This window comes from Akanthomyces muscarius, chromosome 6 (genome assembly GCF_028009165.1).
Source record: "Akanthomyces muscarius strain Ve6 chromosome 6, whole genome shotgun sequence".
NCBI classification, from domain to species: domain Eukaryota; kingdom Fungi; phylum Ascomycota; class Sordariomycetes; order Hypocreales; family Cordycipitaceae; genus Akanthomyces; species Akanthomyces muscarius.
In genome coordinates this window covers 40260-64500 of record NC_079246.1, presented here as the reverse complement: position 1 = coordinate 64500, position 24241 = coordinate 40260, and the positions used below count along the sequence as shown (strand labels likewise).

The 24241-nt window shown below is 37.3% G+C and overlaps 8 protein-coding genes across 8 annotated transcripts; 6 read left to right on the top strand and 2 right to left on the bottom strand.

The window, feature by feature from the left end:
* Nucleotides 1-357: 357 nt before the first annotated feature.
* Nucleotides 358-685, bottom strand: LMH87_000013 (uncharacterized protein; the record flags this gene model as incomplete). The annotated part of the gene is made up of 3 exons (XM_056197849.1): nucleotides 358-374; nucleotides 440-529; nucleotides 577-685. The coding sequence occupies 3 exons, from the start codon at nucleotides 683-685 to the stop codon at nucleotides 358-360; spliced, it is 216 nt and encodes a 71-aa protein (XP_056054858.1).
* A 2308-nt stretch (nucleotides 686-2993) lies between these two features.
* LMH87_000012 (uncharacterized protein) lies at nucleotides 2994-4517 on the top strand (the record flags this gene model as incomplete). The annotated part of the gene is made up of 7 exons (XM_056197848.1): nucleotides 2994-3166; nucleotides 3224-3291; nucleotides 3356-3361; nucleotides 3415-3632; nucleotides 3679-3829; nucleotides 3897-4153; nucleotides 4206-4517. The coding sequence occupies 7 exons, from the start codon at nucleotides 2994-2996 to the stop codon at nucleotides 4515-4517; spliced, it is 1185 nt and encodes a 394-aa protein (XP_056054857.1).
* Nucleotides 4518-4883: 366 nt separating this feature from the next.
* Nucleotides 4884-5933, bottom strand: LMH87_000011 (uncharacterized protein; the record flags this gene model as incomplete). The annotated part of the gene is made up of 1 exon (XM_056197847.1): nucleotides 4884-5933. One exon carries the CDS (start codon nucleotides 5931-5933, stop codon nucleotides 4884-4886), a length of 1050 nt encoding a protein of 349 aa, XP_056054856.1.
* Nucleotides 5934-6520: 587 nt separating this feature from the next.
* On the top strand, nucleotides 6521-7749 carry LMH87_000010 (uncharacterized protein; the record flags this gene model as incomplete). Its single annotated transcript, XM_056197846.1, has 6 exons — nucleotides 6521-6575; nucleotides 6896-6924; nucleotides 7000-7097; nucleotides 7178-7239; nucleotides 7624-7630; nucleotides 7713-7749. 6 exons carry the CDS (start codon nucleotides 6521-6523, stop codon nucleotides 7747-7749), a joined length of 288 nt encoding a protein of 95 aa, XP_056054855.1.
* A 56-nt stretch (nucleotides 7750-7805) lies between these two features.
* On the top strand, nucleotides 7806-9411 carry LMH87_000009 (uncharacterized protein; the record flags this gene model as incomplete). The annotated part of the gene is made up of 2 exons (XM_056197845.1): nucleotides 7806-7986; nucleotides 8048-9411. The coding sequence occupies 2 exons, from the start codon at nucleotides 7806-7808 to the stop codon at nucleotides 9409-9411; spliced, it is 1545 nt and encodes a 514-aa protein (XP_056054854.1).
* A 1394-nt stretch (nucleotides 9412-10805) lies between these two features.
* Nucleotides 10806-12011, top strand: LMH87_000008 (uncharacterized protein; the record flags this gene model as incomplete). Its single annotated transcript, XM_056197844.1, has 4 exons — nucleotides 10806-10872; nucleotides 10938-11227; nucleotides 11301-11916; nucleotides 11974-12011. The coding sequence occupies 4 exons, from the start codon at nucleotides 10806-10808 to the stop codon at nucleotides 12009-12011; spliced, it is 1011 nt and encodes a 336-aa protein (XP_056054853.1).
* A 1620-nt stretch (nucleotides 12012-13631) lies between these two features.
* On the top strand, nucleotides 13632-14666 carry LMH87_000007 (uncharacterized protein; the record flags this gene model as incomplete). The annotated part of the gene is made up of 3 exons (XM_056197843.1): nucleotides 13632-13705; nucleotides 13908-14369; nucleotides 14477-14666. 3 exons carry the CDS (start codon nucleotides 13632-13634, stop codon nucleotides 14664-14666), a joined length of 726 nt encoding a protein of 241 aa, XP_056054852.1.
* A 9213-nt stretch (nucleotides 14667-23879) lies between these two features.
* On the top strand, nucleotides 23880-24228 carry LMH87_000006 (uncharacterized protein; the record flags this gene model as incomplete). Its single annotated transcript, XM_056197841.1, has 2 exons — nucleotides 23880-24090; nucleotides 24194-24228. The coding sequence occupies 2 exons, from the start codon at nucleotides 23880-23882 to the stop codon at nucleotides 24226-24228; spliced, it is 246 nt and encodes an 81-aa protein (XP_056054851.1).
* Between the last annotated feature and the right edge of the window lie 13 nt (nucleotides 24229-24241).

Here is a 24241-nt window from a genome sequence, read left to right as displayed (position 1 = left end):
GATAGCGCGAGACGGAGCCTGCTAAGTAGGGCCAACGGGCCCCACACTGCAGTGTAAAATAGCACTGCATCGATCTTTGATTATTATTAGATGATGCCACGCTTGGGATCACTGGCGCTCGTATCGTGGATGCAGCAATGACTAGCTGGTGTCGCGAGAACATGCTAGACAGCATCAGTGGAGCCGCATTGACTCGGGAAGATGGGCCAAGAGGACGGTAGAGCCGAGAAGTTGGGAAAATTTACGGCGACGCAATCTCTTCTAGTAGACCAGATTTTGGTGTGCCCCTCCAAAACATCGCTTACACTGTACGTGTGATAGATGTGCGGAGCATATGTTACAGAAGCGAAGTGACAACTAGAAGGTGCGAAAGCCTAGTGGTATCTGAGCTCTGGCCGGCTTGTTTTCCGAGGTGTTGTCCTACTTGACGGTAGCTCACCTGTGCCCAGCCTTGTCAGATCATTTTGCTGCTGTCGTCGTTTCGGCCTCCGCACGCAGTTCAGACTTCGCTCCGGCTTGGACCGGTCGACTGGCGCGATCATTAGCCCCGATGCTAAAAGTTCTGGAGCCACACACACGACGACTGTGTTGGGATTTCGGAGAGAACTTGAACAATGAAAGGGGGAAGGATGGAGCCTGCGCTCATGTTCCTTTTCCCGATGGCGATGACGAACGTGGCATCCATGCGTAACTTAGCCAACACTTTACTGGACTAGCTCATATGTAGAGTGAAGTGACAAAATTTGTTGATATAAGATGTAGAAGACGAGCCTCTCGCTTGGTGCTCTCCTGTCCGGCCCCCACGGCAAAGCTCCACCACCGAAACCCTTCAGTCGAGTCTAATAACGTAGCTCGGCAGGGGGGAGAGTGCGCCAGGACCCAAGTTCGCGCCGGGGCTAATAGACCTTTGGCCAGAAGAGCAACCGAAAGCGTAGCCTTTTGGCCACCGAGCGGCCTCCGCTTTCGAGCTACCAGGCCGATAATCTCAGTCCGTTCAATACAATTTCTGTTTCCTTTAATTTTTGGACCATTTATCGAGATATGTAACCCAGCAATTCTACGACAGATAACTGGTTGGCGATGGAGCAGCCTTTTGCCACGTTGTTTACAATGTAGCGTCGTATCGAGCGCTGGAGCCTAATTACCCAACGCGATGGTCTCATTGACATACGAGTACACCTTCGCTCTTTTAACAAGAAGAACTCGGTCGTCGGGGCATCACCCACCTGCCGAATTTCCGATCGGGTACTCAACAAGCAGCACTGCGAACTTGTGGGACGAATTCAAGAGGTACTTTCCACTGCGACAATGTAGTCTTTCTAACAAGGCGCAATGAGCGCCGAAAGCGAGGAAGAGGGGCATCGGAAGATTGACTGCGTGCTGCTGTATAGTATCTTCGGTCGATCTATACCCACGAACACTGGTTTAATGGGGGGCCAAGATGAAGCCGGTGAAGCCGGCAAGTTGTCCTTCAATCCTGCGAGGAGCTGAGAGGTTCCAAGCTCTAGTCGGTGCGGATGGAGCTTGGTCACAAGTGAGCTCGTGCTTCACGCATGGGAAGCCCTGCTACTATAGCATGAGCGGCTCTGCTAAATCACAGTGATACCTGTAGCATGGTTGGACATGATGTGTATTTTGCTTTCAGAGATGGTCCATGGTTCCTCATACAGCGTGAGGGGACAATGACGCTTCAACCACAGAATTCCGATGTTGATTCTGTTTTGTCTAAAACAATCTATGTCGAGTCGACTCGAGTGTTGCTTTACTGGTAGCACGGCTTTGCTGATCCCGCGCCGAGGCTCGCCAACGGATTGAGAAATCCGACCGGGAGACAATCCATACTGGCCATTTAACATGCTCCCGGTTGGAGTCTGGTGGCGCCATCAGGGCAATCTTGCTGTGAAGGCGACGAGCTTCGCCTGATACTCCATTTGCGGGAGAATGAGTCACTAATGCCATGGCAGACGAGCTTGGCAAATCGGGTTCCTGACGATCTAAATGGCGGCCTAGGGAACGTGATACAGATTTACGAGGGAGTGATGTTTCAGCGCATCGGTCCACAATGTACTATGGAATGAGGTCAGGTTCTTACAGCTGAGCTGGCGGCGATTATGCCGAAGAGGCTTCTGGGGCTCGACAGAAGATAAAATCCGCAATGAAGTTCCGGTATAAAGCCTGATTGAATTACACCCGTCCTTTTGGACTCAACAAAATGCCGGCTAGATCTGTGGGAGCCGCTGAAGTGCCTCACCTAGGCCCCTCTAGCGCCGTCTTAGACACCAGCTACCGGGGGCTTTGACAAGCGGTTTCCACCTCCGCTCGCGGGCGACGAAAGCTGCATTATTATCAGTTCCCTCTGCAAGCCACATTGTGGGATGGACCATCGAATCTGTCAGACAATGGGCGCGCATCCTTCTGCAGGATGATGCCACGCGTGCAGGGCGCCAGAGCAGACACGACAGTGCAGACAAGACGACCAAGCGCACAAGGCAGGTGACCGGTAGTGTGTAACGCAGTAGCGCTCTATGCTTTGTAGATTCGAGCGTCGTGTGAACGGCCTCTTCTGAGCAGGACACGGCATCGGACATTTCTCAACGGATAAGCAATCATACCTGGTTTTACAGCGGATAACACGTATCATTCGTTTTTCGCCGGTGTCAAAGTGTCATGCTGCACACATCTTCTGATGCGCGCATGCTTGCCACCTTGCTTGCTTGCCAAGTTGCTTCCAGCGAACTCAGGTGCTGTGGGCCACGTTCAACAGGGGCTGCTGTGGCGCGTCCAATGGGATCATTGCAAACGCGTAGCACCTTCGCCGCCTGCGCGTCAATTGAGTTTGACAGATAACACTCTCCTTTTTTTTGCGCCCGATCTGACCAGACGGTCGGCATCAGCGAATGCTGGCGCAACCCTTTTAGCAGCAACACCAGCGTCATTTTTTTAATCAAGCTGATGCTCCAGGTGCGCTGCCGGCGTTAGACATCGCCTAGGTAATGGCGGAATCCAACGTGGCCGCCTGGCCCTCGTCTAAACCTGAGCAGGAGCAAGAGCAGGAGCTTGAAGCTGGCCTCTTGAAACCCGAAACGAAGCAGCCGCTGCCGCTGCCACAGGTATCAAGCCAGAGAAGAAATATAACGGATCAGCTGCATCCTGCATTTTACATTGCGTGCGTAGGATCCAGACCCCACGAGCAGAAGCAGCTTGCCTGACCAACTGTCACTAGGTTTTGGATCACGACCAGCTCAGGTGTCATCCTGTTCAACAAATGGGTTCTTGCAGCAGCAAATTTTCGTAAGTCCAGGCTTTGGAACCTCTATGCTGGTCGCATAGCTATTCATTTCTAACGCGTTAAAAGGCTTTCGTAAGTTGTGTCTCGGCGCTGCTCGCGCACACTACACTAATACTTTCCTGCAGCTCTGTTCTTAACGACATGGCACATGACATTTGCCGCTGCCGTGACGCAGCTTATGGCTCGCTATACAAACCTATTAGATTCGCGACACAAGGTACCAATGGACATTGAGACGTATAAGCGGGCAATTCTGCCCATTGTTATTTTGTTTAGTCTCAGTCTGATTGGAGGCAACCTCGCCTATCTGTACCTGAGCGTTTCCTTCATCCAGATGCTCAAGGTATGGCTACTTGCCAGCTTGATGAACGTACGGCTAATTGATGTAGGCATCCACCGCAGTTGTGACCCTTTTGGCCACTTGGGCATTCAAAATTGTACCGCCAAACTTCAAAGTGCTTGGAAATGTGTCCCTCATTGTGTTTGGAGTTGTCGTTGCCTCGTTTGGCGAAATAAAATTCCACTTGCTTGGATTTCTATGTAAGTGGCAGATACTTAACCCGCGACAACGTAAATCCAGTATCTAACCCTCACATCAAATCTATAGTCCAAGTCTGTGGCATCATTTTCGAAGCTCTGCGGCTCGTCATGGTCCAGAGACTTCTCAGCTCCTCCGAGTTCAAAATGGACCCCATGGTCTCACTATACTATTACGCCCCAGCCTGTGCCGTCATCAATGGCGCCCTCATGGCCGTCGTTGAGGTGCCGCGCATGAAGCTGGCCGACTTTGCTAGCGTTGGTATGCCATTATTCATCATCAATGCTTGTGTTGCATTCTTACTCAACGTCTCGACGGTTTTGCTGGTACATTTCTACTTGAGCTGCACAAGTCGACAAATCACTAACCCGCTCTCAGATTGGCAAGACGTCTGCCGTTATTCTTACTATGTCGGGCATTCTGAAGGACATTCTTCTGGTAGCTTCGTCGATACTGCTCTTCGGGGATCCCGTCACCGGGCAGCAATTCGTGGGATACACCATCGCGCTTGGCGGCCTGGTTTATTACAAACTTGGTAGTGAGACACTTCAGGCGCTTGCACAGGAAACAACTTTGAAAGTCAATGATGTTCGGCAAAATCATCCTGCAAGGCTAAGATACGCGATAGTTGCGTCTGCCTTCTTCCTTGTGACTCTACTGTGGTTTTTTCTCGGCACACTTGCACCCTGAGGAGCATCACTTGACGAAGAAGCGAGGAATACTCTGTGTTCGCATAAGGCACTGGTAATTCTACAAGCATCCTCTGGCAACAAGCGTGCTGGAGTTTGAAGGATGGGAAACATTTTGCGTACAGAGCTTGTGCAATGACCTTGCTGTGGCCTACGCATTTCGGAATTCGCCGGTTTAGCAGTCTAGGACGCAGAGACCTTCAGCAACACGTACGGACACAAAAAAACTCGTAAAATAAAGAAAATGATTCTAGGGTATCGCTTTAATACATTATTGCTCTATCTTGTACAAAATGCCATGCTAATCACCTTCCAGATTGCATACACTCCTTAGCCGAGAAAGATGAGTGCGCCACTCATACATTCCTTAAAATGCAGGCATACCAATGGCAGTGTCCCAGTCAATTTTGTCGGATTTAGTTTCGATACGGTCCTTGCAAGTGCCAAAGACAACATCCCACAGGCGAGTTTGCTTGCCGTAGTTGCCGCTCTTCTTCCAACCCTTCCGGTGATGAAGGTCGTGGTCCTCGATGACAAGCTCGGCGTTGAACAACTTCAGTATCCAGGTGAAAGTGCTGGGGGGGTTAGCCAGGAGACGAAGGCCGCTGTGGCCAGCAAGCTCGGCGAATACGACGTATTGGTGGCAGAACCACCACTCGTAAAAGCTCATAGGAAAGCCCATAAGCTTCATGGTGACCCAGGTCATGATGGGGATGCCAGCAATATCGAAAATCTCCTGCTCGGTGTCGGCGTAGAGGGTCAGAAGCGGGTTCGGGTGCTTCGTCAAGTGATGGGTACGGTGGTACTTCCAGAGGAAAGAGACATCGTGCATGAGGCGGTGGTACCAGTAGAACCAGAAGTCGAGGATGATGCCATAGAAGCCGATTTCGACGGGAAGCCAAGCCCAGTTGATGTCTTGCGGCGCTATGACGGCGCGATAGCTTAACAGAACGGTGAAGACTGGTCGCGAGATGGAAGTGTAAATTAGGGAGAGGAAGACCTTGAGGACACCAACATCAGGGATGCCATCGCGGTCGTGCTCATCGCCATCCAAAAAGCCGACTTGCTGGCCCATAACACGCATGGTCTTGAGCTGACGAATAGCATTGAACTTGAACGCCGCCGAGTAAAGGATCAAGGTGAGAAGAGGGCTCAGGTTCTGCCCAGTGTACATGCAATAGGCCTGCTGGATCGCGACAGGCACAACGGCGTGCGTAAGTATCCACCGGTGCATGACGAGCTCAGGAACATATGGCATCTTGTCGCTCTTGTCGTGAACAGGCACTTGTACGTCAAGATCCACGAGATGAAGGTCGAATAACTCGTAAAACCAGTGGGCGAAACTCCACTGGCTGCGGTCCGCGGTTCGCCATGTCGACTTCATCGAGTCCTTGGGATTGCGCTCGATAGTCGCCATGATGACTGAAGACGCATGCAATAGCTAGCAGCTTCCTGTGACAATTTTTTTGAACTTTTCGCGAAGGGCAGGTGTCGTGAGTAGGCCAAGCCATGTACAGAAAGTGAGATGGCTGAATCGAGGTTTTATGGATGTCTCGGGCCTCACCCCCCACAGACACCCCCTCATCATCCAGAGAAGCATATGCTGGTCTCGGCAGCCGAGCAGCCAACGGCGAGTCCGTCACATGAAAAGCTAACAGCCCTTTCCACATTCCTCCCATCGCGACTGGTAGCCCACTAGCCCTTGCCCCTGCAGTGACCCGCCGCATCCTGGGTAAGGGCACGCTTTGCGGTTCAACCCCGCACTCTTACGCCGCTGACGGACGGTCTCTCCAGCCCTCGACCTCGGCTTGTGATTATAGCCCACACTTAGCTTGGGCAGATTTGTTGGGGTGCCCCCCGCAAACTTGGGTGGCAAGGTGTCCCGGACGCACGTAGAGTCTATTTGACGCGTCTTAACCCAAAGCGGAGTCGGTGGAAAATATACCCTTCCATTCCCGCCTGTCTGTCAAACCGCGTGCCTGCTATTTTGCTCAGCACCCTTCTATGACTCGTACAGCAGCGACATCTCTGACTGTTGTGCGCCGCACGACCGATGCTGGTACATCTGTCCCGCGACACAGGTAGCTCGATACTGTGGTGCGGGTTGACGCGCACTGCTCTCTTTGCGATTCTCTCATCATAAACCATCAAGTACTATCGACTGGCTCTCGCTGTGACGAACAACTTCAACCATCCATTTCGGCACGTTCAAGATTCCGCGAACCAGAACAAAAAATGTATTGTGACAGATTAAAGTTCTTATCAACCCATTTCCAAGGTCCCGGAGTGATGACTGGCGCTCGAGACCTCATCACCTTTGTTACACCCCTTGTTAATAGCAATGGTGACTGCAGCAGAGCCTCGCGTCGTGTGCATGAGGTGCCAAGGCCTCGACATGTGCGCGTGAGGTAAGGTTTAGTTGCCAGCAATTAGATCAGTCATGGCTAAAAACCGTTTCATCTGCGTGGCCTTCTCCTAGATAGGCTTCTTTTAGTGAAAGCCACCACGCTGATGTAGCGCCGTTAGCTAAACCAGGATCTGAGGAAATAACTCGCAACACAATACCTTTCTTCTTACAAATGTGCGTCTTGAAGTTCGGGCGATGACATTTACGATTAAGGGTTGACGTTAACATACCGAGTCTGACCCCCCGAATCTCAGGTCTTCCTTGGCCGAAAGCTACAGTATTGGGGGAATATCTCCTGAGCAGCATGCAGAATACGGTAGAGGCCCTCAATTGATCGCTAGACACCCTTTTTACTCTGGATAGCATTTAACCTCTCAGTTCATAACCATCTTGGAGTGAGCGGATAACTACCCTGTAGAAGCGTTTTACTATTTGTCTGGTAAACCACGACCCGCTCAGGAAGATAGCAGCCAGTCCGCCACACATGTTTTATCAGCCATGCGACTGTACAGTTCGATTGATATACAAAAATATGCTTCTACTTGAAGCGAGATAAATCACTTACGCGAGAACAAGATCTGGCAGCGGCACGGAATCTCTGCACAAAAGCTAACGATATCCGATACATCTCCCGAAATCCTGGGTGGGATGGCCGCCGCTCCGCTAGCGCTTTCCCTTACTCAGGTTGCCAGGTTGCCAGGTCCCAGGTAAGGGGCCCGTGATTGATAATTTTTACATATCAAGTTTCCGACCCACCTGCTCTTCTGACTAAGATCGAAATCGAAACAGCCACGCAGCCACCGCGAATAAATTCCCTTTGATCTAAGTCTCTTCTTCATCTAGCAAGGCCGCAATGGCCGTCTGGTATTCTGCTTGAGAAGTATGCCAGACAAAGACTGCTTCGCTCTCCCTGTGTCGGAGCGCGACCAGCGGAATGCCTCCAGCGATAACTCGGCGGTAAAGGAGCCTTCAATTGCCGACTCGGTATGGATCTCCTCGTCCATGTCCAAGCCGAGAGAGGCGCTCTTCGTCGCGGTCGTCTGCATGGCCCAATTCTGCACCCGTAAGTCGAACCAGCTTACTAGTATTGCCTGTGATTATCGCTAATTGCGTCTGCCCTACAGAGGCTGCCTACATGGGCACTTTGGTCCTCTTGCGAAAAATCGGCCATAGCTTCGGCGTTACAGACCCGGCACAGTTAGCATGGCTTGTTGCTGGATACTCCTTAACGGTCGGCACATTCATTCTGATATCGGGACGACTTGGCGACATCTTCGGCTACAAAAAGATGCTCATCATTGGATTCGCGTGGTTCTCGCTTTGGTCACTAATATCGGGGCTCAGCGTCTACTCCAACTTTACGCTCGCAGTTTTCTCACGTGTCATTCAGGGGATTGGGCCCGCGCTGTGCTTGCCAAACGCTCTGGCAATCTTCGGGTCGGCATACCCACCTGGCCACCGCAAGGCAATGGTATTTGCATGTTTTGGTGCAGTAGCGCCTATTGGCGGTGTGTGCGGTGCCGTCTTTGCTTCCCTTTTTGCCATGGCTTGGTGGCCGTGGGCTCTTTGGGCCATGTCTATTTGGCTCGCATTGCTATCCGTGGCCGCATACTTCATCATCCCCCAGCCTCCTCAGCGAAAGGAACAGCCACGCTCATTGCAAGGATGGATTGTCACTCTGGATGCGCCTGCCGCCGTTGTCGGCGTCGTTGCTCTGGTCCTCTTCAACTTTGCATGGACTCAGGCGCCAATCAGTGGTTGGGGCACACCGACAATCCTCGTACCGCTTATTCTTGGTTTACTGCTCTTTGGAGTGTTTGCATACATGGAGCTCAAGATGAGCCAGCACCCTCTGCTCCCATTCGATGCCTTCAAGCCCGACATATGCTTCGTTCTCGCTGCACTTGTCTGTGGCTGGGCTACCTTTGGTATTTGGACTTTGTATCTGGTTCAAATACTTGAAGATGTTCGCGGACTACCGCCAGTGCTTGCATCAGTATACTTTGCACCCGCTATTTGCGCAGGAGGAGTCGCAGCCTTCTTCACCGGCAAACTGCTAGGCCCTCTGCAGGTCCGCCCGCCATTTGTCATGATGCTGGCACTGACGGCGTTTACAACTGGCATCATTCTGACAGCATTCGCACCCGTCAATCAGATTTACTGGGGCCAGATATTTGTCTCTATGCTTATAATGCCCTTTGGCATGGACATGAGCTTCCCTGCTGCAACACTAACTCTATCGAATGCTGTCACAAAAGAGCACCAAGGTATCGGGGCTAGCTTGGTTAATACGGTGGTCAACTACGGCATTGCATTGGGAGTTGGCATTGCAGGAACCGTCGAGGTCAATGTACGCGGGCCATCCGATTCGCTAGACGATCGGTTGAACGGCTTTCGCTCGGGCTTGTATACCGGCATCGGCCTAGCTGGGTTAGGCATGGTAACATGCATTGTGTTTTTGTTTAGACGACATGCTGTACAAGAGTAGCGCAGTCAAGGCGGTAGCTTCTAGTTTGCCTGGCATCTCACGGGCACAAAGCACCCCCCGGGCAACATGAAACTTCCTCTGATAGCTACGAAAGGTATATAACCAATTTTATTCCGAAGCGACTTACGATGCTCTCACATTGTCTCTGCATAAAGTTCAGGGATGCGCTCATTTTTCTGATGGCGGTCACAGCCCTTTCTTGGAGATCTGAAAGCGACTGCCGGTCTCCACCAGGATCTCAACTAGGCCCTCAATCCCGTTCGACGCGCGTTGTAGGCATACTCTACTCGCATACAGCTAGGTTGGAAGTGGTTACAGGACCGGCGCATAAGCCAAGGATCGTGGCTAGCAGCGGTCGCAACTATATAGCTCCCCTGTATTGCACTCATATGTCGCACTTTTGTGTTTCGCTAATGAACACCAAACCACACCTATCAAAGCCGGGAGTGCAGCCGCAGAAATGACGTCAAAGAAATGAAAACAAGGTATCCAATGCTGAAGGATTGCGAAGGGCGCCTGTTTAAATAGACTCAGCGCGGTGTAGCGCAATAGTGGCCGACCAATAACGAACGTTCCACCACCGTGACCTAAATTCTAGCAATCTACGGAATACCACTGGCCGCATAAGACGTCAGTGGCGCCGCCAGAAAATCGTGCCGTCGATTCATCGTACTGGTAACGCCCGCTTCCCGCCGGAGCCAATGGCAGCGCTGCCAAAACAAAGATAACGCGAACTCCATTTGGCTTGAGGCACACGAGGGTGGATGAACCGATATGCTGTTAAAGTAGTTGAGGTGTAGGCTCAGCCGTGTACTCAGCAGGTGCCGAAATCCGACCGTTCGGAAGCAGCAAGCCTATTGGGCTAATGCGACTGAGATGGGAAAATGTGCTTCCGAACGAATATTGTGACGGCTGAGCAGAAAGCAGATACAGAGCTGGCTCACGCAAAGATACTAGTGGTATGATAGTCATTGCGCTTGTGGCACGTATCACCACACGCCATGGAGCACCACTATATATAATTATATTCTACCAGCCGTCAATAATAAATTGCTGCCGGTGTCGACTTTCGGGCTAGATTTGACCATGCAGAGCGTAAAAGGCCATTCTCGATGACTTGCATTCAAATTGATCGCAATTCATCCGCCACTCGTCTAGGAGCGCAGCCCCGCCAGCTGAAAAGCCATCCACCACCTCAAGTGTCAGACCGGAGATGTTTGGTCCGTGTCTTTCCAACACAAAAGCTGGCTGCATCTCAATGACAACATGGTCCTGTAAAAAGAACCCGATTGATTTTTGAAAAATTACCTTCGAGTGTAATTCCACGAAATTGATATTTCGTGGCGCCTATAGAGGATTTTACACTGGAAGTCTTTTAGTATCATACGTATGATATGGGTCGCGCACGAAGAAAGTGGAATCCCGCTGAGGATACGCTTCTGCGCAACGTTGTCAGTGTGGGTATGTGATCTATTCATTCGAGAATTTGGCCACAATTCAAAGGAGCAGATATTAACACTGTCCAGCACTCAGTGAATCGAGGCCTCTGCTGTGGCGCGAGCTGGCAAAGAGTATCCCAGGTCGCTCCAATAAGGACTGCCGCCGACGCTGGTGGAATAGTCTGGCAAACAGCACAGCTAAGGGCCTATGGTCCGAAAATGAGGACGCAAAATTAATACAAGCGGTCAAAGAGATTGGCACCAACTGGCGCGTCGTCGCGCAACACGTTGACTCGAGAACGTCTGACCAGTGCTCTAGCCACTGGACACAAGTCCTTGACCCGGAAATTAACCACTGCAATTGGACAATATTGGAGGTAAGAGCAACTAGAAAGAACAAAAAAGCGACCAACTGCAAAAAGAAACCGTGAAGTCTCACACATCAATTAGGACGATCAGCTTCTCTACGAAACACTTTCACACGGGACGAATTGGACTGCAATATCGGCCTTGCATGTGCCAAGAAGAACAACACTAGCCCTCAAAAACCGATACTCGAGGTTGCGCAATAAGCAGGAAAATAAGCGCAAAAGGCGGGTATCACCGGCGAGATCCAAATTTGATAGACTGCCATTATCTGAAACATTAAAAGAAGATCTGACAGAAACCTCATTCAGTCCTGCAACGCCTCTCTACCAAGATGGGGAACGCCAAGCAGAACCGGAGTCTGATCTGCACGGACGACGGGGCTCTGATGCAATGCGTGGTTATATAGATGACATGGCAAGCGGCACTTCCACGATGGGAAGCGTGGCAGCGGCTGATACGGAACTCGGGGCAGGTTGGGCAAGCTTCTCGGAAGCAAGCAATGACGGCTGCCACGGTGCTGTCGCGGATGGCTCAGCCTTCTCACAGTTATGGAAAAGCGATATGGGGGTTTCAACTTATGAAGAGTGCCAATCTCTTCCCATTGACCCAAGAATGCCACTTGAAGCCGATGCTGACCTACTCAGTCTAATGACGGACCCATTTACACCGCAAACGCAAGCGTTCGCGCTATGCTATTGTATGCACCCCTAGCCGTAAGAGGAAAGTAGAACACTTCAGCTAACTGTCAGTATAGGCCATGGCGTGAATGAGTTGTCGGATGAGTTCATCTAAGCTCTCGTTCCAATACGGTCACCGTTAGCTCTTGGCCCTTTTAATACTGTTTCAAGTGTCCAACCTCGCGGCGAAACCCGATTTGGCAGCAGAAGCCCTCCATTAAAGCTATGGCGACTGACCAATCACCGCCCGACTTAACCAGCAGCAAGACGTCGCTCTAGTCGCTTCATGGCGGTATCCCCTATTTTAGATCCTTTTGCAGTTCGGTAGTGCTCTTTCTATCCACAACTATAGATGAACAATTATGAACCATTGACGCTTCCGATCTAGCGTATTCTCCCTCTCGCAGCTCAATTACTAGCAAGGGCTTCTAGATAATTAGTAGCCGCAATAAATAAGCAACACATTTCCTTAAACATCTTTTAATCGTAGGAGTGATCCTCGCTGTATCTTGTTCAGTATACTAATAGGACTGGCCACGTTCCGGACCAAGTAACAGATACGCATCATTTTCTGCGCAAGTGTCTCAACTCCATCAACCACTTCACCTATAGAAACTGTAGCGCACCCGAAACTATGCTACAAGACTCAATCGTCTATTGCCGATAGATATTGCATACGAGCCAGTGTATGTCTGAAGTATCACCCGGTCAAGAAGCTTCGGTCTCAAAAAGAGAGGAGACACCGCTCTCTCGTTACAACCGAGACAATACCTTATTCAAAAGAAATCGCAGAGCAGTCCGTCGCAGACCCGTCGCCAACTTTTCCACCGTTTCATGAATGCAGACACGCCCCAAAAGTCCCTGAAAACTCATGCTCACAGAGACTACGATCAGCAAAGACTGTTATCAGCAAATCAAAGCATGATCTCACGTATGGTTTGGAAGATTATGTCGTTGGCTACATTGCGTCACGGCACAAACCGTGTCACGTGTGAGGAAGCCGCCGCTATAAGAGTGCGCAGTCTCTGCGAGAGCACAGAGTGGAAGGTTCCCTCTTCAGTGAACAACAGAGTCATACTATTGTAGTTAATATATCTATCTGCGATCTCTCTTATCACTTCCTTCGTGCTAGCCGCTATCTGACACATTGACCCTGCAGCTGGGATTGTGAAGAAACATGTGGCACAGTGGGAGAGTTTTGAGTCTGAATACCTTATAGCCTACGTTAGAAGAGCATCAGACAACAAACTTGGGTGGGACAAGTTGAAGAAGTTTGACTTATTGCATGGATGGGAAAACCGAGGACTTGGGTAAGGGATAAGGCAGCTGGGCGCTCCCACTCGGTCGGTCACTGGCCGCGCACAGCTGCCTGTACCTGTCAAGCGAGCGCTATTACTGTCGCTGTGGGCAAGCCCCGACTGACAGTAGGGGAAGCCGGGACGCCCTTACGTCATTGGCGGAGGGTCACAAGTGAGCCCGCCACTGCAATTGAAAGCAAAAGCTATGCAAGGTCACTAGCAAGTGCATTTACTTGGATGCAATAAAAGCGCTCCGTGGAAATCTGCAAAAAGCAATAAAAATAATATAATGTCAGCTACATTACAAGCAATCGGTCAAGCGGGTATTCAGTAGCTTGCTCTAGGTACTTATAGAGTGGATCCTCAGCAGATCAGATGAAATCAGCTTCAACTCTACACCTACAACAAATCACAACTTTTGCATCGGCTGGAAGAAGATGCCATCACATCAATCTGCCCAGCGCAGAGTAACTGTGCCTCTCGATATTCACTACCTCTATGGAGGCAACCAGTATGTCAAGTCCGTCGGGTGAATCAAGCCAATACTTCGCACACCACCACTTCCGCAGGCCACCATGCCTTGTAAAATGGTATTTTGTTGCACCAATCCCAGCATCTTCCCGCAAACGTCTCAGCCATATTATGCTTGGAAACAGATCAAATAAGGAGGCTTGATAGCTAATTTACTGCCCACGCGGTGTTTTCCTTATTAGGACATGGGATTCCGCACTCTGGACAACGTCCGATGACCGCGTCCGTGGTGGTTCAAGCCAGTCGTATCTCTCAGTCTCTGATGCCGACAAGACCCACGCAAGCTTCAACGGCCATCTTGATACCTCTACACTCGGTGGCGCAGGTTTTGCCTCCCAGCATAGCCGCGGCGAGCTGACGCTCGATCTATCCAGCTATGAAGGCATCCTTATCATCGTCGCGGGACAGCATAAGCCTGATGGCAAGCGCTATGTTCTGACGCTCAAAGACGAGCTTCTGTCGCCGCGTATGGACGGCAGGGAAACAAGCTCCATCAGTTGGGAGGCTGAGTTTGCTGCAGAGCAGCCGGGCGAAATCAAGCTGCCATGGAAGGTGTTTAAGGCGACGTATCGTGGCCGAGATAAGCCGGATGCTAAGCCGCTAGACCGTGGTAACATCAAACGCTTGGGACTAATGATGAGGAGGTATGTATTAACGCGAATGTTAAATTGGTAGTTGAAGAAGCGGGCTTGATAAATGTGAACATGATTCTATCCGGAATGCTTTTACTAACGACATTGCTTTGTCGCAGTTTTTTCGACGAGCAGGATGGCGATTTCGCACTCGATCTGTCCGCTATCGCTACGTACAAGGACGTTTCTACTCCAGGCCGACATACGGATACGAACGCTGAAGACGATGGTATTAATCTCAAGGCTCATCGATCTACCAGACAAAAGAAAAAGGCACAGTGGAAAACCCTTCTATGCGGGCTTATATAGGCTTAGAGTTAGAAATATAAAGGATTATAGGAGTAACTAAATAATATCTTGTATAACTTATTATAATATAACTATATAAATAGCTTTTAGAACTATAATATATAGAATATTCTTTAATTTTTATAGATAATAAGTTAGGAATATACTCTTAGTGAGGTAGTACTCCTAGCTGCTACTATAGAGATATTAGATTAGATTAGGTAATAGTACTAAAATTACTAGTTATTAAAGAAACCACCCTCCTAGAAGAAAATCCTAATATTAACAACACTTCCCTATAAATTTACTAAACTATAATAACCTATTCCCTATTACTAAGCTATACTACTTTTTCTTTTCTAACCTACTTAGAGCTTATAATAACTATTCCTATTATAATAAAGCTTATTAGAAATCTAGTCTTATTAAAGTTATAAATATTAGACTTTATAATATTATATTTTATAATTATATTCTCTAAGAGTATTAACTAACTATAAATAATAATTAGATCTTTATATTTAGCTCTCTAATAATTATATCTTTATTAAAAATATATAATAAGTTTTAATTATTATTATATAAGGTTTTTTACCTAATAATATAGTTAATATATAAGTCGTTAAGATAAGCGAGTCGCCCACTCTATTTAGTTTTTAATACCTTTTATTATAATACTTTTATTATTTAATAATAATTTATAGAAATCCTTTTAAAAAAGGTAGGTATTATTTTTACCTTTTAAGCTCTTAAAAAAGACTTAAAATTAAATTATAAAAAGACTATATTAATCTATAATATACCTTAAATAACTATTTATAATTAATATAATAGTTAAGTTATATAATATAACTCTATATTTAATTTAAAAAACTTATTAATTTAAAAAAGAGAGTTATAATAAAATATATTTTTTAACTAAATTTATAAAAACTTCTCTTTTAGTATATAAATATAAAAGATATAATAAATTAACTATTTATTAAGTATAATATTAAATATATTAGAGTATATTAAGTAAAATATCTTATATAATAATAATTAAAGTTTATTATATATTTTTAATAAAAATATAATTATTAAAGGGCTAAATATAAAGATTTAACTATTATTTATAGTTAGTTTATACTTTTAAAGAATATAATTATAAAATATAATATTATAAAGTCTAATATTTAAAACTTTAATAAGATTAGATTTTTAATAGGTTTTATTATAATAAAAATAGTTATTATAAGTTTTAATTAAATTAAAAAAGTAAAAATAATATAGTTTTATAATAAGAAATAAGTTATTATAATTTAAATAGTAAATTCTTAAAGCTTAATAGTACTATTATATATAATAATAAAGAGTTAAAAATACTTTAGATTTTAGTATAAAAATAAATACCTACTTTTAGATTAGTATATTAATATAAGTTTAAATAGCTAAATAATAAATAAAATTAATATAGATTAGATTAAGTATTTTAATAAATATATAAAAGATTAAAAAGAGGGTAGTTATTACCTTTTAATTTTAGATAGTTATAAAAGTTATTACTTAACTACTTTTAAGCTTTTTTACTAAAAGAAAATATTATTACTCTCTATATACCTATATATTCTTCTTATATACTCTAATCTTTAAATATTAACTATTTTAATTTACTAAAAAAGACTTATAAGTAATAAATTAAAGATCTTATAAAAGCTAATATTATATATATTATTAAAAAAGATTTCTTTTTTATATTTTTTAATACTTTTAATAAGTCTATTATAAAAGAAAATATTTAAGGTAGTTTTTAAAGTACTAAAATTACCCTTTTTAATCCTAAAAAGGTTATTTTTATCTTAAAATTTAAGTTTATAATATTAAGTCTTTTAAACTTATATTTAAGATTAGCTAGATTTTAGGTCTTTTAAATACTAAATATAATAAATAAAGTAGTTTTATAGTCTTTAATTTTAAAAAAATAAATTACTAATTATCTAAATAACTTTTTAACTAAAAGTCTTAATATATTTAATAGTTTTAAAAAAGGTATAATAATTATTATATATAAAATTATATTTTTATATACTTAAATATAAAGCTTTAAAGTTATAAATAAGCTAATTAGTAAGTACTAATAGGCTAGAAAAATAAAGCTATAAATTAAAAAATCCTTTTTTATATAAAATATAGGAGATTTAAAAAAGTAAATAGATATAAATAGTTAAATAAAAGATAAAAGATAAACTTATATTTATTATAAAATAAAGGTTAAAATATATAGTTAGTAATATAATATATATAACTAAATTAATATAGTTTATAAGTAAGTAAGCTATTTAAATAAGTAGGCTACTTTATATTATTTTTTAATTAATTATATTTAAACTCTATTAACTTAATAGGATAAAATAGTTTTAACTTTAAATAAAAAAAATATTATTAATACCTTTAAGGCTTTAAAAAAAGACCTTATATTATCACTTTAAAGTATAACTTATATTTATAATATACTATAAATAATACTAATATAGTTTATAAGTAAGTAGGCTATCTAAATAAGTAGGCTACCTTTTAGGACCTTATAATAAAAAATATATTTTAATAAGTTAAAATAAAATCTAATTAATAAAAATTAATTATAATTATCTAAAAAAGTAATTTCTATTACCTTTTTTTATATTTTAAAATTATAACTAATTTTATTATAATTATTATAGTACTAATAGTATAATTTAAACTATATTAATAGATCTAGACTTTTAGACTTATTATATCTTTTTTTACCTTTTTTTTATAACTAAATAACTAAATATTTACTAGCCTTTAAAGTAAGAGATCTTTTAGTCTATAAGTGTTTTCTTTTTATATATTAGTACTAAAAAAGTTATATATTTATTATTTTTAACTTATTAATTTATTCTTATATTAATACTCTTTATTATATTACTTTTATTATATACTATAATAATTAAGAGATATTTATAATAATTTTACTTAAAAAGCTACTCTAATAGATCTTTATTCTTTTTTTAATATATTCTATTTAAGATAGAGTCTTTATTAGGTTATTAGGGGTTTTTAGAAGTTAGGGAAGTTCTTAATTATTAGTAATATTAGGAAGTAATAGAGTTTATAACTTTATATTTAACTATAAAATAATATATTTTAAATTAAAAAGATAAATCTTAGTACTTTAAAAACTACTAAAAATATTTAATTTAGTTATAAAAGTTTTATATATTAAGTAAATTATAAGGAAAAATTCTTTTTTAGTAATATAAATAATCTTAATATATATTTAACTATTAATTATATTATTATATATATATATTAATAACTAAAAATAGGTAATATCTAATAGTTAGAGTATATATAATAAATAAGTAAGTACATATAATATAATTATATTATTTATCTTATAATATAACTTAAAATCTATAAAGTAATAGCTTTTATACCTATTAAGAATTAATAGCTTATATTTATTAATTCTTTTAGTTTTTATATATAAATTAAAATATTTAAACTATTTTAAGTATTTTTTATTTATAGTCTATCTATTTTTAGTAATAAAAATAGTCTAATTATAAGATAAGAGACTATTTTTATATTAAAAGGAAAGATAGGTTTTATTTATAATAATAATAAATAGAGAAATAATAATATTAATTATATTAATATACTTTATTATTATTATTTAAATATAATTTCCTTATTATATTTTCTAACCTTTTTAATATCTTTCTATACCTATAATAACTATTTTAAATAATATTTAACTAGTCTATTATAAAGTCTATCTTATTAAAGTTATAAATCTCCCTTTTTTATATATTATATTTTATAATAGTATTTTCTATAAGTTAAAACTAGTCTTAATATTACTTTAAATCTTTATATTAGACTTTTTAATAATTAATTTAATATAATAAATATATAATAAGTTCTAAATATTACTTAATAAAGTTTATAAACTAGTATTTCTTAACTAAAATATTATATTTAAGTTTTAGTAGGTAGTTAATTATAACTTTTATATTATATAAGTAAGATAACTAAGATTATATAGTTAAATTAAAAATATACTAAATAAAAAGATCTTCTTTTTTATTTATTAATTTTTAAAAGTATATTATTATATTAATTTAGTTTAGTTATTCTTATTTATAATATATTAGTATTATTTATAATATATTATAGATATAAGTTATACTTTAAAGTAATAGTATAAAGTCTTTTTTAAAGCTTTAAGGGTATTAATAATATCTTTTTTATTTAAAGTTAAAACTATTTTATCCTATTAAGTTAATAGAGTTTAAATATAGTTAATTAAAAAATAATATAAAATAGTTTACTTATTTAAATAGTCTACTTACTTATAAACTATATTAATATATTATTAATAAGAATAACTAAATTAAGCTAATATAATAATATACTCTTAAAAATTAATAAATAAATAAAAAAGATCTTTTTATTTAATATATCCTTAATTTAGATATATAATCTTAACTATTTTATTTATATAATATAAAAGTTATAACTAACTATCTATTAGAGCTTAAATATAATATTCTAATTAGAAAATATTAGTTTATAAACTTTATTAGGTAATACTTAAAACTTATTATATATTTATTATATTAAACTAATTATTAAAGAGTTTAATATAAAGATTTAAAGTAATATTAAGACTAGTTTTAACTTATAGAAAATATTATTATAAAATATAATATATAAAAGGGAGAGATTTAAAACTTTAATAAGATAGGTTTTATAATAAACTAAATATTATTTAAAATAGTTATTATAAATATAAAAAGATATTAAAAAGGTTAGAAAATATAATAAGGAAATTATATTTAGGTAATAATAATAAAGTATATTAGTATAGTTAGTATTATTATTTCTCTATTTAGTATTATTATAAATAAAACCTATCTCTCTTTTTAGTATAAAAATAGCTTTTTACCTTATAATTAAGCTATTTCTATTACTAAAAATAAATAAATAATAAATAAAAAGTGTTTAAAATAGTTTAAATATTTTAATTTATATATAAAAACTAAAAGAATTAGTAAATATAAGCTATTAATTCTTAATAGATATAAAAGTTATTACTTTATAAATTTTAAGCTATATTATAAAGTAAATAATATAATTATATTATATATATTTACTTATTTATTATATATACTCTAACTATTAGATATTATTTCTTTTTAGCTATTAAAATATATATATAGTATAGTTTATAAGTAAGTAGGCTACTTAAATAAGTAGGCCACTTTATATTATTTTTTAATTAACTATATTTAAACTCTATTAACTTAATAAGATAAAATAGTTTTAACTTTAAATAAAAAAGATATTATTAATACCCTTAAAACTTTAAAAAAAGACCTTATATTATTATTTTAAAGTATAACTTATATTTATAATATATTATAAATAATACTAATATATTATTAATAAGAATACCTAAACTAAACTAATATAATAATATATTTTTAAAAATTAATAAATAAAAAAAAGATCTTTTTATTTAGTATATTCTTAATCTAAATATATAATCTTAATTATTTTACTTATATAATATAGAAATTATAACTAACTACCTATTAGAGCTTAAATATAATATTCTAGTTAAAAGGTACTAGTTTATAAACTTTATTAGGTAATATTTAGAACTTATTATATATTTATTATATTAAATTAACTATTAAAGAGTTTAATATAAAGATCTAAAATAATATTAAGACTAGTTTTAACTACTAGAAAATATTATTATATTTTATAGTATATAAAAGGGGGAGATTTATAACTTTAATAAAATAGGCTTTATAATAGGCTAAATATTATTTAAAATAGTTATTATAAAGATAAAAAGATATTAAAAAGGTTAGAAAATATAATAAGGAAATTATATTTAGATAATAATAATAAAGTATATTAATATAGCTAATATTATTATTCCTCTATTTATTATTATTATAAGTAAAACCTATCTTTCTTTTTAATATAAAAATAACCTTTTATTTTATAATTAAGCTATTTTTATTACTAAAAATAGATAGATTATAAATAAGAAGTATTTAAAATAGTTTAAGTATTTTAATTTATATATAAAAACTAAAAGAATTAGTAAATATAAGCTATTAATCCTTAATAGGTATAAAAGCTATTACTTTATAGATTTTAAGTTATATTATAAAGTAAATAATATAATTATATTATATTTACTTACTTATTTATTATATATACTCTAACTATTAGATATTACCTATTTTTAGCTATTAAAATATATATATATAATATAATTAATAATCTAATATATATTAAAGTTATTTATATTATTAAAAAAGAATTTCTCCTTATAGTTTACTTAATATATAAAGCTTTTATAACTAAATTAAATATTCTTAGTAGTTTTTAAGGTATTAAGATATATCCTTTTAATCTAAAATATATTATTTTATAGTTTAATATAAAGTTATAAACTCTATTATCTCTTAATACTACTAATAGTTAAGAACTTCCCTAACTTCTAAAAACCTATAATAATCTAATAGAGGCTCTATCTTAAATAGAATATATTAAAAAAAGGATAAGAATCTATTAGAGTAGCTCTTTAAGTAAAATTATTATAAATATCTTTTAGTTATTAAAGTATATAATAAAAGTAATATAATAAATAGTACTAATATAAGAATAAATTAATAAGCTAGAGGTAGTAAATATATAACTTTCTTAGTACTAATATATATAAAAAAAACACTTATAGATTAGAAGATCTCTTACTTTAAAGACTAGTAAAAATTTAACTATTTAGTTATAAAAGAAAAGTAAAAGAAAATATAATAAGTCTAAAAGTTTAGGTTTATTAATATAGCCTAAACTATACTATTAGTATTATAGTAATTATAGTAAAGTTAGCTATAATTCTAAGATATATAAAAAGGTAATAAAAATCACTTTCTTAAATAATTATAATTAATTTCTATTAACTAGATTTTATTTTAGTTTATTAAAGTATATCTTTTATTATAAGGTCCTAAAAGGTAGTCTACTTACTTATAAACTATATTAATAATATAATTAATAATCTAATATATATTAAAATTACTTCTATTATTAAAAAAGAATTTCTCTTTATAATTTACTTATTATATAAAGCTTTTATAATTAAATTAAATATCTTTAATAGTTTTTAAAGTATTAAGGTTTATCTTTTTAATTTAAAATATATTACTTTATAGTTTAATATAAAGATATAGACTTTATTACCTTTTAATATTACTAATAGTTAAAAACTTCCCTAATTTTTAAAAACCCTTAATAACCTAATAAAGGCTTTATTTTAAATAGAATATATTAAAAAAAAGATAAGGATTTATTAAAGTAGCTTTTTAAGTAAAATTATTATAAATATTATTTAGTTATTAAAGTATATAATAAAAGTAATATAATAGATAGTATTAATATAAGAATAAATTAATAAGTTAAAGGTAATAAATATATAACTTTCTTAGTATTAATATAAAAAAAAAACACTTATAGACTAAAAGATCTTTTACTTTAAAGGCTAGTAAAAATTTAGCTATTTAGTTATAAAAGAAAAGTAAAAGAAAATATAATAAGTCTTAAAGTCTAAGTTAATTAATATAGTTTAAGTTATATTATTAGTATTATAATAATTATAGTAAAATTAGTTATAATTTTAGAATATATAAAAAGGTAATAAAAATCACTTTTTTAGATAATTATAATTAATTTCTATTAATTAGATTTTATTTTAGTTTATTAAAGTATATTTTTTATTATAAGGTCCTAAAAGGTGGCTTACTTACTTAGATAGCCTACTTACTTATAAACTATATTAGTTATAATATATACTTATATTATAAATATAGATATTAGTAAGAAAGAGGATTTTAATTAATTTTAGATATTTCTTTATATTATAGTTAAGTTATTAATAGTTAAAGGGTAAAGGGCTAGGGAATATAAGTAACTTACTTATCTAAGTAACTCACTTATTAACTATATTATATCTTTTATATTTATATACTAAATAAGAAGTACTTATAAATCTAACTAAAGAATATATTTTATTATAATACTCTCTTTTAAATTAGTAAGTTTATTTTTTAAATTAAGTATAAAGTTATATTATATAACTTAGTATTATAAATAATAAAAAGTAATATAAAGGTGGCCTAGGGCGGCTAGGCTAATAGCCTGGATAAAAGGCGCCTACACTCTGCCTAATTAAGATATATAGTTATATAACCAACTAGATTAGTAGATCCTACTAAGCTAGCACTTAGTAGACTAAATAGAGCGAATAATTAGTAAGGAACACTAATTAAAGAATTAGTTATAAAAGAACTAATCTAGAAAATATAATAAAGAGATAAACTACTATATAAAAAGAAGAAAGACTATAACTAGTCTAGATAGTTTAAATCTCTATTAATTAATCTAAATAATAGTTTTACTATTAAGAGTTCTACTCTTAATAAACGCCTATAATACTACTTAATATACTACCTTATAGCTTTAAGCCTAACTTACTCTCTAAAAAACAGACCTACTATAACTTAGTAAATAAGTTATTATTATACTTAGCTATTATATTAGTTATAGATAGTTATTTAAGGTATATTATAAATTAATATAGTTTTTTTATAACTTAGTTTTAGATCTTTTTTAAGAGCTTAAAAGGTAAGAATAATATCTACCTCTTTTAAAAGGATTTCTATAAATTATTATTAAGGAATAAAAGTACTAAAATATAAGGTACTAAAAACTAGGTAGAGTGGGTGACTTACTTATCTAGGCGACTCACTTATTAACTATATTATCTTATTATAATATAAATATTAATTCTTAAAAGTAAGTAAAGCTTAAATCTTTTATAGTAAATAAGTAAATAAGTAAGTGTATAAAGTATTCTTTTTTAAGTAAATTAGCTATAAACTCTTTATATATTTTAGAATCTATCCTTTAATATCTAATACTTATATTTTAGTAGACTATACACTACTACTACTAATACTACTACTACTAGTTTATAAGTAGCTTAGTTAGATTAGGCCTAGATCACTTATAACTTAGTATAAGAGATAAGTGACGACTATAAAAAGCTAGCGCCTCGCACTGCGTCTTCACGCAACAGCATTACCCCTATCCACTACGGCTTTCTGCCTCATCCCAGTGTTTCTCCCGCTAATCAACTCCCCCGGCATCATGGCACGCATTAGGCAAACAGCCCGCCGGAGCATCCGGGCGCTCATAACCCTGACCAGGTTTTACCTGCCTCTCGACCAGGAGTGGCCTGCCTGGCCTGCGGAGGAGGGTTGCGATCCCCACGCTGGACCACTTGAGGGCGTTGAAGGCGCCCATAGTATGCGAATGGGGCGGCTGATTGATGACCCTGAGCAGGCCGTTTATATTATTGGTATGCTATAATTTGGCAATCCTGTGAATTATAGGTCATTTGTTTTATGGAAAAATTTCAGGTAGATATTTTTCACTAATAGTAACCACAATGTGATAAATAGACTGGAGCTTATTGCAGCATTTCAAAGCCTTCTAATCCTCACCAGCTT